At 36.3% G+C, this 13,567-nt stretch overlaps 1 protein-coding gene across 1 annotated transcript in view; it reads right to left on the bottom strand.

Moving 5' to 3' along the window:
- LOC123874840 (nephrin-like) overlaps positions 1 to 12,959 on the bottom strand; it is a 107,841-nt gene extending 94,882 nt beyond the window's left edge. Inside the window, exon 1 of the mRNA XM_045920361.1 lies at positions 12,590 to 12,959. Coding sequence (XP_045776317.1) covers positions 12,590 to 12,728 — 139 coding nt within the window. The 5' untranslated portion in view covers positions 12,729 to 12,959. The remainder of the gene's footprint in view (positions 1 to 12,589) is intronic.
- Positions 12,960 to 13,567: the final 608 nt, after the last annotated feature.

The following is a 13,567-nucleotide window of genomic DNA, read 5'->3' as shown; positions in this document are numbered from 1 at the left end:
AACACTATAACTAAACCTCCGCCTTCCGTCTGTTCGTCCGTCCGTCCATCTGTCTGTCAGCAGGCTGTATCTCGTGAACTGTAATAGGTACAGAGTTGAAGTTTTCACACAATGTGTATTTCTATTGCCGCTATACAAAAAATGTAAAATTTCAAAATGGCCACCATGAAAATTAAGAAAATTGAAAAAGTTTTATTTCTTATACGATGTTACGGAACCCTTCGTGGGTGACCCCGAATTACACTTAGCCAATTTATTTATTTTTAAAAACCCCGTGGCATTGATGATGATGGTGATTTTGGACTCTACTTAACATAAATGGAAATACTTACCAAATTGGAGCTCCAATGTACGAGACAGTGTTTTTTTAACCGACTTCCAAAAAAGGAGGAGGTTCTCAATTCGTCGGGATCTTTTTTTTTTTATTTTTTTTTTTTATTTTTTATATATGTTCCCCGATTACTCAAAGACCCCTGGACCGATTTTGAAATTTTTTTTTTGTTTGAAAGGGTATACTGTGCAGGTGGTCCCATATAAATTTGGTGAAGATCTGATGAATATCTTCGGAGATGGAGAACAGAACTCCTCAATGGATAGGAGCAAATTGCTCGTGATCAGTGTAATAGCTTAGTAAACAGTAGGGTTTTAACTGGGCACAGCATATTATAGTACAGTAGGGCCACTAAAAATTGTCAAATAAAAAATTTTCAAAAGAAAAATAAAACCGACTTTAAAAACGACAAACACAAAAAAGTAAAAAATAACTTTTGTTTAGCTACACGTGTAATGCACCTAGGTATGAAGTCGGGCGAGCTTCACTCTTGGATTTCTAATTTTGTTTTAATATGCTCGCTCGACTTCATACCTAGGTGCATTACACGTGTAGCTAAACAAAAGTTATGTTTTACTTTTTTGTGTTTGTCGTTTTCAAAGTCGGTTTTATTTTTTAACCGACTTCCAAAAAAGGAGGAGGTTCTCAATTCGTCGGAATCTTTTTTTTTTTATTTTTTTTTTTATTTTTTATGTATGTTCCCCGATTACTCAAAGACCCCTGAACCGATTTGGAAAATTTTTTTTTTGTTTGAAAGAGTATACTGTGCAGTTGGTCCCATATAAATTTGGTGAAGATCTGATGAATATCTTCGGAGATGGAGAACAGAACTCCTCAATTATTATTATTATTAAGCCTTTATTTATTCCTTATCTTACAAATTTTTCCTTATGTATAATCTTAACTATTACAATTTAGTTTCTTAACCTAATTAATGTTAGTATAATATGCTAGTGTTAGTCTATATACATTTATTTTATCGATAAGGATCCCTCATTGGGTATAGGCCTCCCCCAGTTTCTGCCATTTAACTCTATCCTTTGCATTTTTTATCCAGTTTTTACCCGCTATGGGTACTAAATCGTCACACCAGCGTGACCTTGGTCTTCCCACTCGTCTTTTTCCTGCAGGACCAGGCCATGTTGTAGTTGTGAGTGTCCATCTTTGATCAGTCGTTCTAGCAAGGTGTCCTGTCCATCTCCATTTCAACTGTAATGCTCGTTGCAATGCATCGGTCAGTTTCGTCTTTTTTCTTATATTTTTGTTTGTGACTTTATGCAGCCTGCGTAACTTTAAAATGCTTCTCTCCATAGCTCTTTGGCAAACGGCTACCTTCTGCTTAATTTTGTTGGTGTAGACCCAGGTTTGACTGGCGTAAGTTAGCGTAGGGAGTATGCATGTATCCATTATAATTCTTTTTATATGCATACTGTAGTCTCCTTTCATAATCTCTTTTTGCGCCCAGTATTTGTTCCAACTTAATGTAATTCTTCTATCTACTTCTTCTTCTGTATTTAATTCGCTAAATGAGACTTGCTTTCCCAAGTATATGTAGGAATTTACGTATTCGATTTCTGTGTTGTTTAGATAATATATTTGTTTGTGGTAACTGTTAGTCATAATTTTAGTTTTATTTGTATTCATATGAAGACCGACTTTTTTACTTTCTGTATCTAAGGATTGTATCATTTTTTCAAGGTTGTTACTATTTTCTGCAAAAAGGGCGATGTCGTCTGCGAACCGTAGATGACTTAGGTAGCGTTTTGAAATTTTGATACCTTCGTGTGTCCAGTCTAGTTTTTTGAATATGTCCTCCAATACTGCAATGAACAACTTTGGAGACAGCGGGTCTCCTTGTCTGACTCCTCTCCTAATTTGAATTACATTGCCTCTGGTCTCTAGTTTGATTCTACTGGTACTGTTATTGTAGATTGCTTTGAGTATGTCAATATATTTTCTGTGTATTTGACATTCCATTAATGCTCTCCAAATTGAGTCATGAGAGATAGTATCGAACGCCTTGGTGTAATCGATAAAGGCGATATAGAGGGTTTTGTTAAATTCTTTGTATTTTTCGATGACTTGTTCCATTGCGTGTATGTGATCTATTGTACAGAAACCCGTCCGAAATCCAGCTTGCTCAATCGGTTGGTATTTATCGATTTGAGGGCCAATTCTGTTCAATAGAACACTAGTGAACAGTTTGTAAATGCTCGAAAGAAGACTGATTGGTCGGTAATTGGATATGTCCATCGGATCGCCTTTTTTATACAGTAATATTATGTCCGATGAGGTCCATTGTTCGGGAACGGTTCCAGTATTTAAAACCATATTGAATAAGTGAGCTATTGGTGTTGCTAATTGATAAGCTGCAATTTTTAATAGCTCATTAGGTATATTATCAGGTCCTGTGCTTTTTTCCGTCTTCAGTGTTTTGATACATTTTATTATTTCGATTTCATCTATTGGTTTTAATTCGTCCTCTATATAGTCTTTTTCCATTTCTATTCCCGTATTTTGTATTTCTGGTAGTACCATATAAAGTTGTCTATAAAAGTCGGTAGCGCAATCCAGAAGTTCTTTTCTTGTCTTTGTTTCTCTTTTACCTGCTTTTAGAGTCTGAATCCAGTCTTTATGTGTATTTAGTTCTTTCAAAGCCTTCTTGCAGCTTCTAAATTTATTAACATTCTTTACTATTGTTGACTGTCTATGTTTTTCATAGTCTTTTCGGATTGCTTTATTTGTCCTTTTGAATGATTCACTTAATTGACGTCGCGCGTCTCTATCTTTATCTGCACTTTTTATAAGTTCGGAGCGCTGTTTTATGAGCTTTTTGGTTTCTTCACTTAGAATGTCATCTTTGTTCTTACTCTGAATGTTGTTGGCTTCTAAACTATTTTTAATAGATGTCTCTAATATGTTGTAGTAGATTTGAATAGCATTTGCATCATACGTTCTGTTGAAGGAATCTAGTTCTTTAAGATTTGTTTCTAGGTTTGTGATATATAATTGGATTTCTGATTCGCTCTTTGGTATGTATATAGAAGATTTGTAAGTTTTCCTACTCTTTTTTAAATGTTTTATTTCTAAAGTGACTCTCACTAATCGGTGGTCAGATGGAAAATCAAATTTACTAAGTACCTCGATATTTGTGACGTATTTCAGTAAGTTAGTCAAAACGTAATCTATTTCGTTTTTAATTTTTCGGTCTGGAGAGATCCAAGTCCATCGTCTATTTGCCTTTTTGTTGAAATAGGTGTTAACAATGGCTAGCTTATATTCGTAGGCGTATGAAATTAAAATTTCACCTTTTTTATTTCTTACTCCGTAGCCATATCTGCCCATTATTAGCTTTTCACTACTCTTTGGTTGACCAATTTTGGCATTGAAATCGCCAATCACTATAACATTTTTATCTGCAATTTCATGTGCTTTTTCTAAAGTTTTGTAAAAGTGGAGTATGTCCTCTTCGGTTGACGAATCTGTTGGTGCGTATACTTGTATAATAGAAATAGGTAGAAAGTTAAATTTTAACTGTAGGAGTGCTACTCTTTCTGAGAGGCCAGAGAAATTAATAATATTCTTCTTATATTCTTTTTTCACTATAAATCCTACTCCGTGTAATCCTGGATGTTCTCCCTTATAGAATAGAATAAAGTCTGTATGTTCTTCTATACCACACCCTTCGCGTCTTACTTCAGCAAGGCCTATTATATCGAAGTTAATTTTTCGTAAGGCAAATTTTAGTTCTAGGAGTCTCTCCGGAGAAGCGAGAGATCTAGCATTGTATGTGCAAATTTTTAATGTTTTGAGTTGAAATGATGTAGATGAAACTGGAGAACAGAACTCCTCAATAGATAGGAGCAAATTGCTCGCGATCAGTGTAATAGCTTAGTAAACAGTAGGGTTTTAACTAGGCATAGCATATTATAGTACAGTGGGCCACTAAAAATTGTGAAATAAAAAATTTTCAAAAGAAAAATAAAACCGACTTCAAAAACCACAAACACTAAAAAGTAAAAAATAACTTTTATTTAGCTACACGTGTAAAATGTACCTAGGTATGAAGTCGGGCGAGTTTCACTCTTGGATTTCTAATTTTGTTTTAATATGCTCGCTCGACTTCATACCTAGGTACATTTTACACGTGTAGCTAAATAAAAGTTATTTTTTACTTTTTAGTGTTTGTGGTTTTTGAAGTCGGTTTTATTTTTCTTTTGAAATTTTTTTCTTTTGAAAATTTTTTATTCACAACATAGCCTTAAATAGCCTTTGGTTTGAAAGATAGTAAATAGGTAATATCTTTGAAGAGAGAAAACCCCGGCTTTAACTTTTTATGAAAGCTCTACTGAAATTATTTGTAGTTTCAATGTCGGCGAAAATTGAAAAGTAGTTAAGTATATCGGGCGGTCTGATCTCTTTCTAACTTTACCTACTTCAGGAAAATACATTATGGGCTGGAAATGTGACGTTTGGAAGCGTCAGTCGAATGCTAATGCACGAGTATGAGTATTCCATTAGTGGATACAGTGATTTTAATAGGTGAGTACCTAACTACCTACTTCAGAAAAATATATCTGAGTGTAAAAGAAGTTTGATTCTTACTTGAATTATATAGAGTTGACTAGTAGTTTGAATAGTAGTTGATATGAGTAGAAGTAGAGTTGAGAGTAGTTTCCTATTACATATATTACTAGCTCATTCCCACAGATTCGTCCGCGTGGACTACATAAATTTCAATCGCCTATTTTACTCCCTTAGGGGTTGAAATTTAAAAAATCCTTTCGTAACGAATGTTTGCGTGATCATAGCTACTGCATGCAAAATTTCAGCCCGATCCGTGCAGTAGTTTGAGCTGGGCGTTGATAGATCAGTCAGCTAGTCAGTTAAATTTTCCTTTTATTTACTTAATTAAGATTTTAGAAAATGACCCCTACCATAAAATACGTACTAAATTATTATTACAAAGCAAATTATATTAATATGTAGTAGCAATTACGTAATCACTGTACCAAACGGTATTTCATATCGCTCGTAATAATAAAGCTGAAACTCACATACACTAATTATGAGCTACCCCTGTAATTCGTTTTCAGATAATATTTATATTGAGATCACAGTTAGGCCGAGCGCAGGCGAACGTCTATAAACAAAAGCAGTATATGACGCATATTATGTCGCAGCGAAATTGCATAAGCCGGAGTTAGCCCTATCTCTTAATATTCTATTGGGTAATATTTCCTTAAAATATCCTTATTATCAGGTGTTTCACTAGTCACTAAACTATGCTCAGTATTCTATGATATCACTGGATTTGTTTAGTGAAATGGTCTAGTTGGCATGTCGTTTTAACATCTCCCGGGAGAGAGCCATATCCCCGAGGGATATGGTCAACTTCCGGTTTATGCCATCCCACTGCGACATAATATATGCCTTTATATTTTTCCTGCTTTATATAGCTGTGATTCCTTAATGCCTAGTTGCTAGTTACCACCACTAAGTTTTCGGAGTTATGTGCATTTTAAAGTAATTAAATATCAATTGCTTGCAAGTCACGCATAAAGTGACTTAAAATCGTTCGTCTCTACAAGACCTTAGGCAAACTTATCCAACATAATATTATTATTATACTTAATTACCTTCTACCAACAGGTACTACATGTAGACCCTTAAAGTTCATAATCCCTTCATTACTATGTAGGTACCCTTAACGGGGGTTCGATGAATATTGAATGGTCAACCTCTTAAGGGTGGCCCTTAACGAAATTGTAATGGCTACGAAACCATCTAGATCTAGGTAGGATAGTAAAAAACGCCAAGTTCGAGTCAGACTCGCGCACCGAGGGTTCCGTACTCGCATATTTTTCCCGACATCTTGCACGATAAATCAAAAATTATTTTGCATAAAAATTTCATCAAAAAATTCATCTTGGACCGCACATATTCCCTGTATGAACTACGAACCTGCTTATTATTCTGCCCCAGACGTGATCTGAACATATCGCGGTCAAATCGCCAACTCAGAGGTTAGTGGAAAGCTGTCATAGAAATAAAACCTCTTTTATTTATCGCAAGTTCATACTAGCGAATAGAAATTGCATTGAATCTGTAAGCAGCTCAGTATACATTGACCTTTCACCCAATGCGCTTGGCTGCTTACATTAAAGCGTTAAGCGCTACCTGTTTACATTTTTCATTAGACACTAAACTTCGCCCGCGTAGCATTCTGTCTGACTTTCGCACCAACGTCTTTAAACTACAAGAACGCGTTTGGCGTTAGTACCTAGTTAGTACAGAGTTCGTATACTAAAGATCATCGGATATGTCTCCCAGCGTGAGAGTGAGTAAGGGCAAGGAAGGTCGCCTTCGCGATGGACCGACCAAGTCCACTGTGGGCGGGCCGTGCAAGAGTGTACCAGGTTGTCGGCCAGTAGGGAGAAGTGGTATAACATCTGCCTTCAAAAACATCATTTCGTGATGACCACGACTGCTCTGCCAAGAGTGTTAAGACGAGGAAAAAGTAGACCTGAAGGGTGCCATTAACTAAGCCTCTGCTATCCGTCCGTCTGTCAGCGGGTTGTATCTCATGAATCGTAATAGGAAGAGAAGTGAAATATTATGAATGCGAATTATATTATGCCTGTCTGTCTGTCTGCTACCTTTTCACGGCCCAACAGTTTAACCGATTCTGACGGGTATAGGATTAGCTTATATCCTGGGGACGGACATGGCTACTTTTTATCCCGGAAAATCAAAGAGTTCCCATGGGATTCCCAAAAACCCATCCGCTTAACCGACTTGTATGAAATTTGGTACCGTGGTAGCTTGCGTCCCTGTAACTTTTTATCCCGGAAAATCAAACAGTTCCCACGGGACTTTAAAAACCTAAATCCACGCGAACGAAGTCGTGGGCATCCCCTAGTAATGTACTAATAAATATTTTTACTGCCGCTATTACAACAAAACCGAACATGAAAATGAAAAGTGTTATTTCTAGTGCGATGGTACAGAATCCTTCGTATGCTAGTCCGACTCGCACTTGACCAGTTTTTTTTATTAGTCAGTGATAGGTCCCTTTGCGTCACCAATGTGCCGTAAACCTTATGTTTTCTCTTTGAAAGATAGCAATTCCAGGACCCCCATGAATGTAAAGCGTTGGCTGTTTACATTTCATTAGTCGCTAAACTTCACCCGCACTGCCTGTAGCTTTAGAAAGAGAGCCAGCGAGGGCCAGACCTTCGTTATTTTATAACACCTGAAAGTTTCTCTGCGCATTGTCCCCAACACAGAGAACGAACGATCAGCGACTGTGAAGTTTGGATCATAGTGGTTTTGGGAGATAACAGGTAAAAAAGGTGTAATTTTTTACGTTGAAGTATAAAGTGTAGTTAGTTTTATATTTTCTTTGGAATAGTGGGTCTGGCAAAATTTTTACACTTTTTTAGGGTTCCGTACCTCAAATGGAAACACGGAACCCTTATAGGATCACTTCATTGTCTGTCTGTCTGACTGTCTGTCCGTCCGTCCGTCCGTCCATCCGTCCGTCGTGTCTGTCAAGAAACCGATAGGGTACTTCCCGTTGACCTAGAATCATGAAATTTGGCAGGTATGTAGGTCTTTTGGCAAGTACAAGAATAAATCTGAAAACCGCGAATTTGTGGTTACATCATTGAAAAAAAAATTAAAACCTGTTTCAATTTTCAAAGATAACTACCTATACCAAGTGGGGTATCATATGAAAGAGCTTTTTACCTATACATCCTAAAACAGATTTGAATAATAGTTTTTGATTTATCGTGTAAAATGTTGGAAAAAATACCCAAGTACGGAACCCTCAGTGCACGAGTCTGACTCGCACTTGGCCGGTTTGTTATGTGCCGAAGCCACCATGATCCAAACTTCATAGTCATTGATCGTTCTTCCCTGCGTTAGTACAATGCATAGAAAAACTTTCAGCTGTCGAAAGTCTGGTCCTCATGGGCTCCTAGCCCACTTCAAGTAGTTTGCGTTTTTTACTTATTCCCCCTTCACAGCTGTTGATGTTAACAAAATAAAATGTTTAAGTTGTGCTATTTAGGATTCCCTTACAAAGAATTGTTATAGTTTTGTTTAGTTTACCTGCCCCTCTATCTGTATGCCTAAACACAGCCATTTCAAAAATAAATTATTAGTGCTGAATAGATGTTGAACACATTTGTATAGAAAAATACTATTTTTTAAATACCGTTTAAGTAAGTATAATATAATAACGATCGCCAAAGTTTTTAGCAGCTAGCATGGCTGCCAAACCTGGTTTTTCTAATTAAACCTTCCGAAAACTTAATAACAAAATTAAGTGTTTGAGCTGATGTTAGTTTTCTAAAACTCTACGAATTCTAGACGCTGCAAAAATAATATAATATCTAAAGTAAAATACAAATACACGAAAACGACGCAGCAATGGATACTTAGCATAAAATATGAAACTACAAATTTTCAAAAGTAAAACTTTAAGCATGCTTATTTTCATTTTATTTCGATCGCATTTGCGATACGCTAAAGGGAATCGCTAGTTTCTAAAAGCTCTCGGGAAATAAAAGTTACCACAAAGTCCATAAACACAGTTATGCAAACAAAATGATGCTTTGCTTACTCGCAAAGCATAATATTATACTAACAAAAGTTAAGCGTGACGCACACTGACAGACTGGAGCGAAACCGAGGCGTGACGTCTTCGGTAACACCTCAAACTAACCTTTATTTAGTTAAGCCTTGGGATGCTTATCAAATTGGTGGCAGTTTTTCTTTTCAACCCCGACCCAAAAAGAGGGGTGTTATAAGTTTGACGTGTGTATCTATGTATCTGTCTGTGGCATCGTAGCACCTAAACTAATGAACCGATTTTAATTTAGTTTTTTTTGTTTGAAAGGTGGCTTGATCGAAAGTGTTCTTAGCTGTAATCCAAGAAAATCGGTTCAGCTGTTTGAAATTTATCAGCTCTTTTCTAGTTACTGTAACCTTCAATTGTCGGGGGTGTTATAACTTTTAATTCACACTTGTAATTTATAGACTAGCGCTTGGTTACTGCAATCGGACCTGCTGGCTGGCTTGCTGGCTTGCTGATGTTGTAGCCTAAAATTTAACATGCTTGCTTAAAAGATGCCTTTTTCACTCTTGACTGGAAGGCATTTACATATAATATAAATAGTGGTGATGGCATGATATTAAATACTAACTTAAAGTTATTAAGTCATCCACGCAAGCGTACCGCACTAGGCGATGTAAATCATAGACAATAACCACGGACAGTAGCATACGTCCGTAAACGGCCAATGGCGACGCGTGGATCCAACTCCAATGGACTCCAAAGAGCTAGAATCCAGAGCCGTGAAGCAGGCCGAACGTACTTTAATGGAAGAAAATTATTTCAAAGTATTATTTTTTATTATTTTGCTAACAAACAGCGCTTTCTCTCGGCTTTTTCATATTATTCACACCAGACCTCCTTCTAGTTTCACGCTTTACAAAAGCACTCTAGGATAGAGAAAACTACGAGAAGTAAGGCCGTTGGGGTCGTTTTGGGCCTCTTTCGACCTAACCTTCACACTAATATTGTAAAGGCGAAAGTTTGTGTGTATGTGTGTATGTTTGTTACTCTTTCACGCAAAAACTTCTAGACGGGTTTGGCTGAAATTTGGAATGGAGATAGATAATATCCTGGATTAGCACATAGGCTACTTTTATCCCGGAAAATCAAAGAGTTCCCACGGGATTTCAAAAAACCTAAATCCACGCGAGCAAAGTCGCGGGCATCGGCTTGTATACAATATTATGACAAACACACTTTCTCACTTGTACCCACATACTAATACTTGTACCTACCTGGAGGAAACGTTTTAAGTAAGTAATAAAATCTTTTTAGTCATTTCCTGTTAATTTCAGGAATCGTATACAATTCTAGGAATTCCATAGAATGGCGGATTGCGTACATATCCGGTAACTATTGTATAAACTGAAACAAGGTCTTGTTATTTATAGATGGCTATATTTTTCACAGCTCTTTTATTGACAAAGCGCTGCATGTCACTAAAGAAAAATATTTTTAGGGTTCCGTAGCTCAAAAAGAAACCTTATAGGATCACTTTGTTGTTTGTTTGTCTGAATGTCGTGTCTTTCTAGAAAACCTATAGGGTACTTCCCGTTAACCTAGAATTATGTTTGACAGGTACATAGGATGAAGGAAAAATCCGAAAACCGTGAATTTGTGGTTACCTACATCACAAAAAAATTAAAATATAATGAAAAAATAATTAGTTAACTAAACCACATATAGATAGCGCTATCCGTCTTTAACTTGCAGTGTTCTACATAAAAATGCTAGGTTTATCTTGCACGAGGTATGTACCTACGGAACCCTTCGTGTGGGAGTCAGGCTCGCACTTGGCCAGTTTTCTTTATTGTAATGTAATGATTGTGCTCTGGTTGCTGGGTTGTAAGGTATCCAATAAAACCTGTCAAGTTCGTCTACATTAGTGTCTCCTTGTAAGAAGTGCTTTTTCATGTAAACTCAAGACTGAAAATGTAGAGTACGAAATATGAGCAACAATATTAAAGTGAAGACATATAAAAGCACCTACCCGTTACTTAACCCACGTGTTCTAGTAATTAATTTCTATTTTTAACTCCCGACCCAAAAAGAAGGGTGTTATAAGTTTGACGTGTGTATCTGTGTATCTGTGTATCTGTCTGTGGCATCGTAGCTCCTAAACTAATGAACCGATTTTAGTTTTTTTTTTTTTGATTGAAAGGTGGCGGCTTGATCGAGAGTGTTTCTTAGCTATAATCCTAGAAAATCGGTTCAGCCGTTTGAAAGTTATCAGATCTTTTCTTATTAACCTTCATTTATCGGGGGTGTTATAAATTTTTAATTTACACTTGTAGGTACATATACATTGTAGATAACGTGTTGTATCTTCACTGAAATTTATGAAGGAAAATTTCCAATACGATCATTTCCAATAGATATCGAAATTTCTCGTTACCTTTTTAGGGTTCCGTAGTAGAAATATATATAATAACAAGTTTACTCAAAAAATTAATTTACACTTGTTACTGCCACCAGATGTAACCACTGATCGGAGTCAAAAGCTAATTTGTTATGCCAAATTTTTTTTTTGGGTAGTCCATGAATAAAATGGGTTTTGAACTCATTTTGATAAAAGAATTAGGTATATTCATTCAATTTCAAGATAAACATAAACATACAAAAACAATGAACAGACAAAAAAATTGTGAACAAATATCTATTTTCTCTTCATGTTTATTTTCTTTATACTCCATTCAATGTTAACAAAAGCCATACATCCTCTATTATGTATTATATGTATAAAAGTTAGACAAAATGACAAAAGTATTTTTTTACTATACTTAATTGAAAAGAAATCATACAAGATTTACTTTGAATACTACTCTAGGCATATCATACAAAAAAATGAAATATAATGTTACTAAGGAAAAATAAAATTTACTTTTTTTCAGAAACCAAAATTATCTATAGATACAAATAAATATGTGTATGTTCGTAATGTACAAACAGGTTTTAATAAATCAAAAAAAAAGTATGTATCTATATTCGGTTTTTATAATTTTTTTCTGTTTCTCTGTGCGCGCATCACGCTAAAACTGCCGAATGGATTTAAATGTTTGATACAGTGGTAGCTGATACTTTGGGGTAGCATATAAGGTAGTTTTTATCCCGAAAAAATTAGGGATCCTTTTCCGTCAAATTTGAACCGATTTTCAAAATTCCTTTTTATAAAAGGTTGTACTGTCAGGTAGTACCATGTACTTAAAATTAGTGAAGATTTGATGAAAAGTTTCCTAATAGTATCCAACAGCTTTGATTCCGTTAAAAATAATGGTATGCGCCTCAAAAAAAATTCTCAGTGCAATTGAATACGGGTTTCATTGTATTCACAACATATCACGAAGAATATTATGAGTAGGTAGATTCCAATAGATATAACACATTCTTACCCATAATTTGTCTATGTAATAGGTAGGCTCCCCGTGCGAAGCGAATAAATATACTTACTTCATCCATCCATCCATCCATCAGCCTGTAAGCGTCCACTGCTGGACATAGGCCTTTCCAAGAGCGCTTACTTAAGATAATTTAAATAATAATTAAAATACCTAAAAAAAATTAGCAAAACAATAAATAAATCTTGATATAGACCTATTAATTGAAAACGTGTTGTTAAAAAACTGACAACATACTTGGCATATCCAGATCGCTAATGAACTCTGCAGTCTCCACAAAACCTCGTCCAGTAGCCATGGTTGCCATGGCAACCAGGATCGCGATCCACATCCAAACCCCGTTGCACCCCCGCACAATACACACTAAAACCCCCATCAACACTAACTACACAACACACCAAAAACACATTCCAAAATTCCACTTCAAACGTACCTTTTCCACATTCCGTCACATACAATCCTTTGTGAAACACGTATTTTAGAGCTATATAGTTGTATTATAGCGATAGGTGTTATTATAGCTGTATCGTTATATATATGGAGCGTTTATTATATAGCACATTTAGACCACGTGTTAATATAAACAAACGATCGTACGGACCGACAGACGTCGAGCGAGCGTGCGTGCGACGGAGCGGCGCGGCGGCAACTGATAGCTGAAGTAGACGCTGAAAGTTAAAACCGATCAGCCTCCAGTGAGAACACCCATGTGATAATTACAGATTCGGATGCTTAAAATCAATGATATTATACAGAACCCGAGATATTGACGGCCTGCCAGACTCAGTGCTAAGCGCTGTGGTCTTATTAGTGGGCCGCGTTCCGGGCTCGATTCCCGGCAGGGTTTGGAATTTTATAATTCTGGTCTGGTCTGGTGGGAGGCTTCAGCCGTGGCTAGTTACCATCCTACCGGCAAAGCCGTGAAGCCAAGCGAATTAGCGTTCCGGTACTATGCCGTGTAGAAAGTTAGAAACCAAAGGAGTATGGGTTTAATGAAAACTGATATCCTGCTTCCAACTTAGACTGCATCATCACTTACTACCAGGTGAGATTGCAGTCAAGGGCTAACTTGTATCTGAATTAAAAAAAATCATTAAGTATTAATATTATAAATGCGATATGTAGTGTTTTTGTTTACTGGTTTGTTCTGCAATCAAGTCACAACGAAGCAACGGATAGACTCAAATTTTAACATGAGTATAAATAGATAAACGA

The sequence above is a fragment of the Maniola jurtina genome, chromosome 19 (genome assembly GCF_905333055.1).
Source record: "Maniola jurtina chromosome 19, ilManJurt1.1, whole genome shotgun sequence".
Classification (NCBI taxonomy): domain Eukaryota; kingdom Metazoa; phylum Arthropoda; class Insecta; order Lepidoptera; family Nymphalidae; genus Maniola; species Maniola jurtina.
Note: the sequence above shows the minus strand (reverse complement) of the source record. Positions and strands in the feature narration are given on the sequence as shown.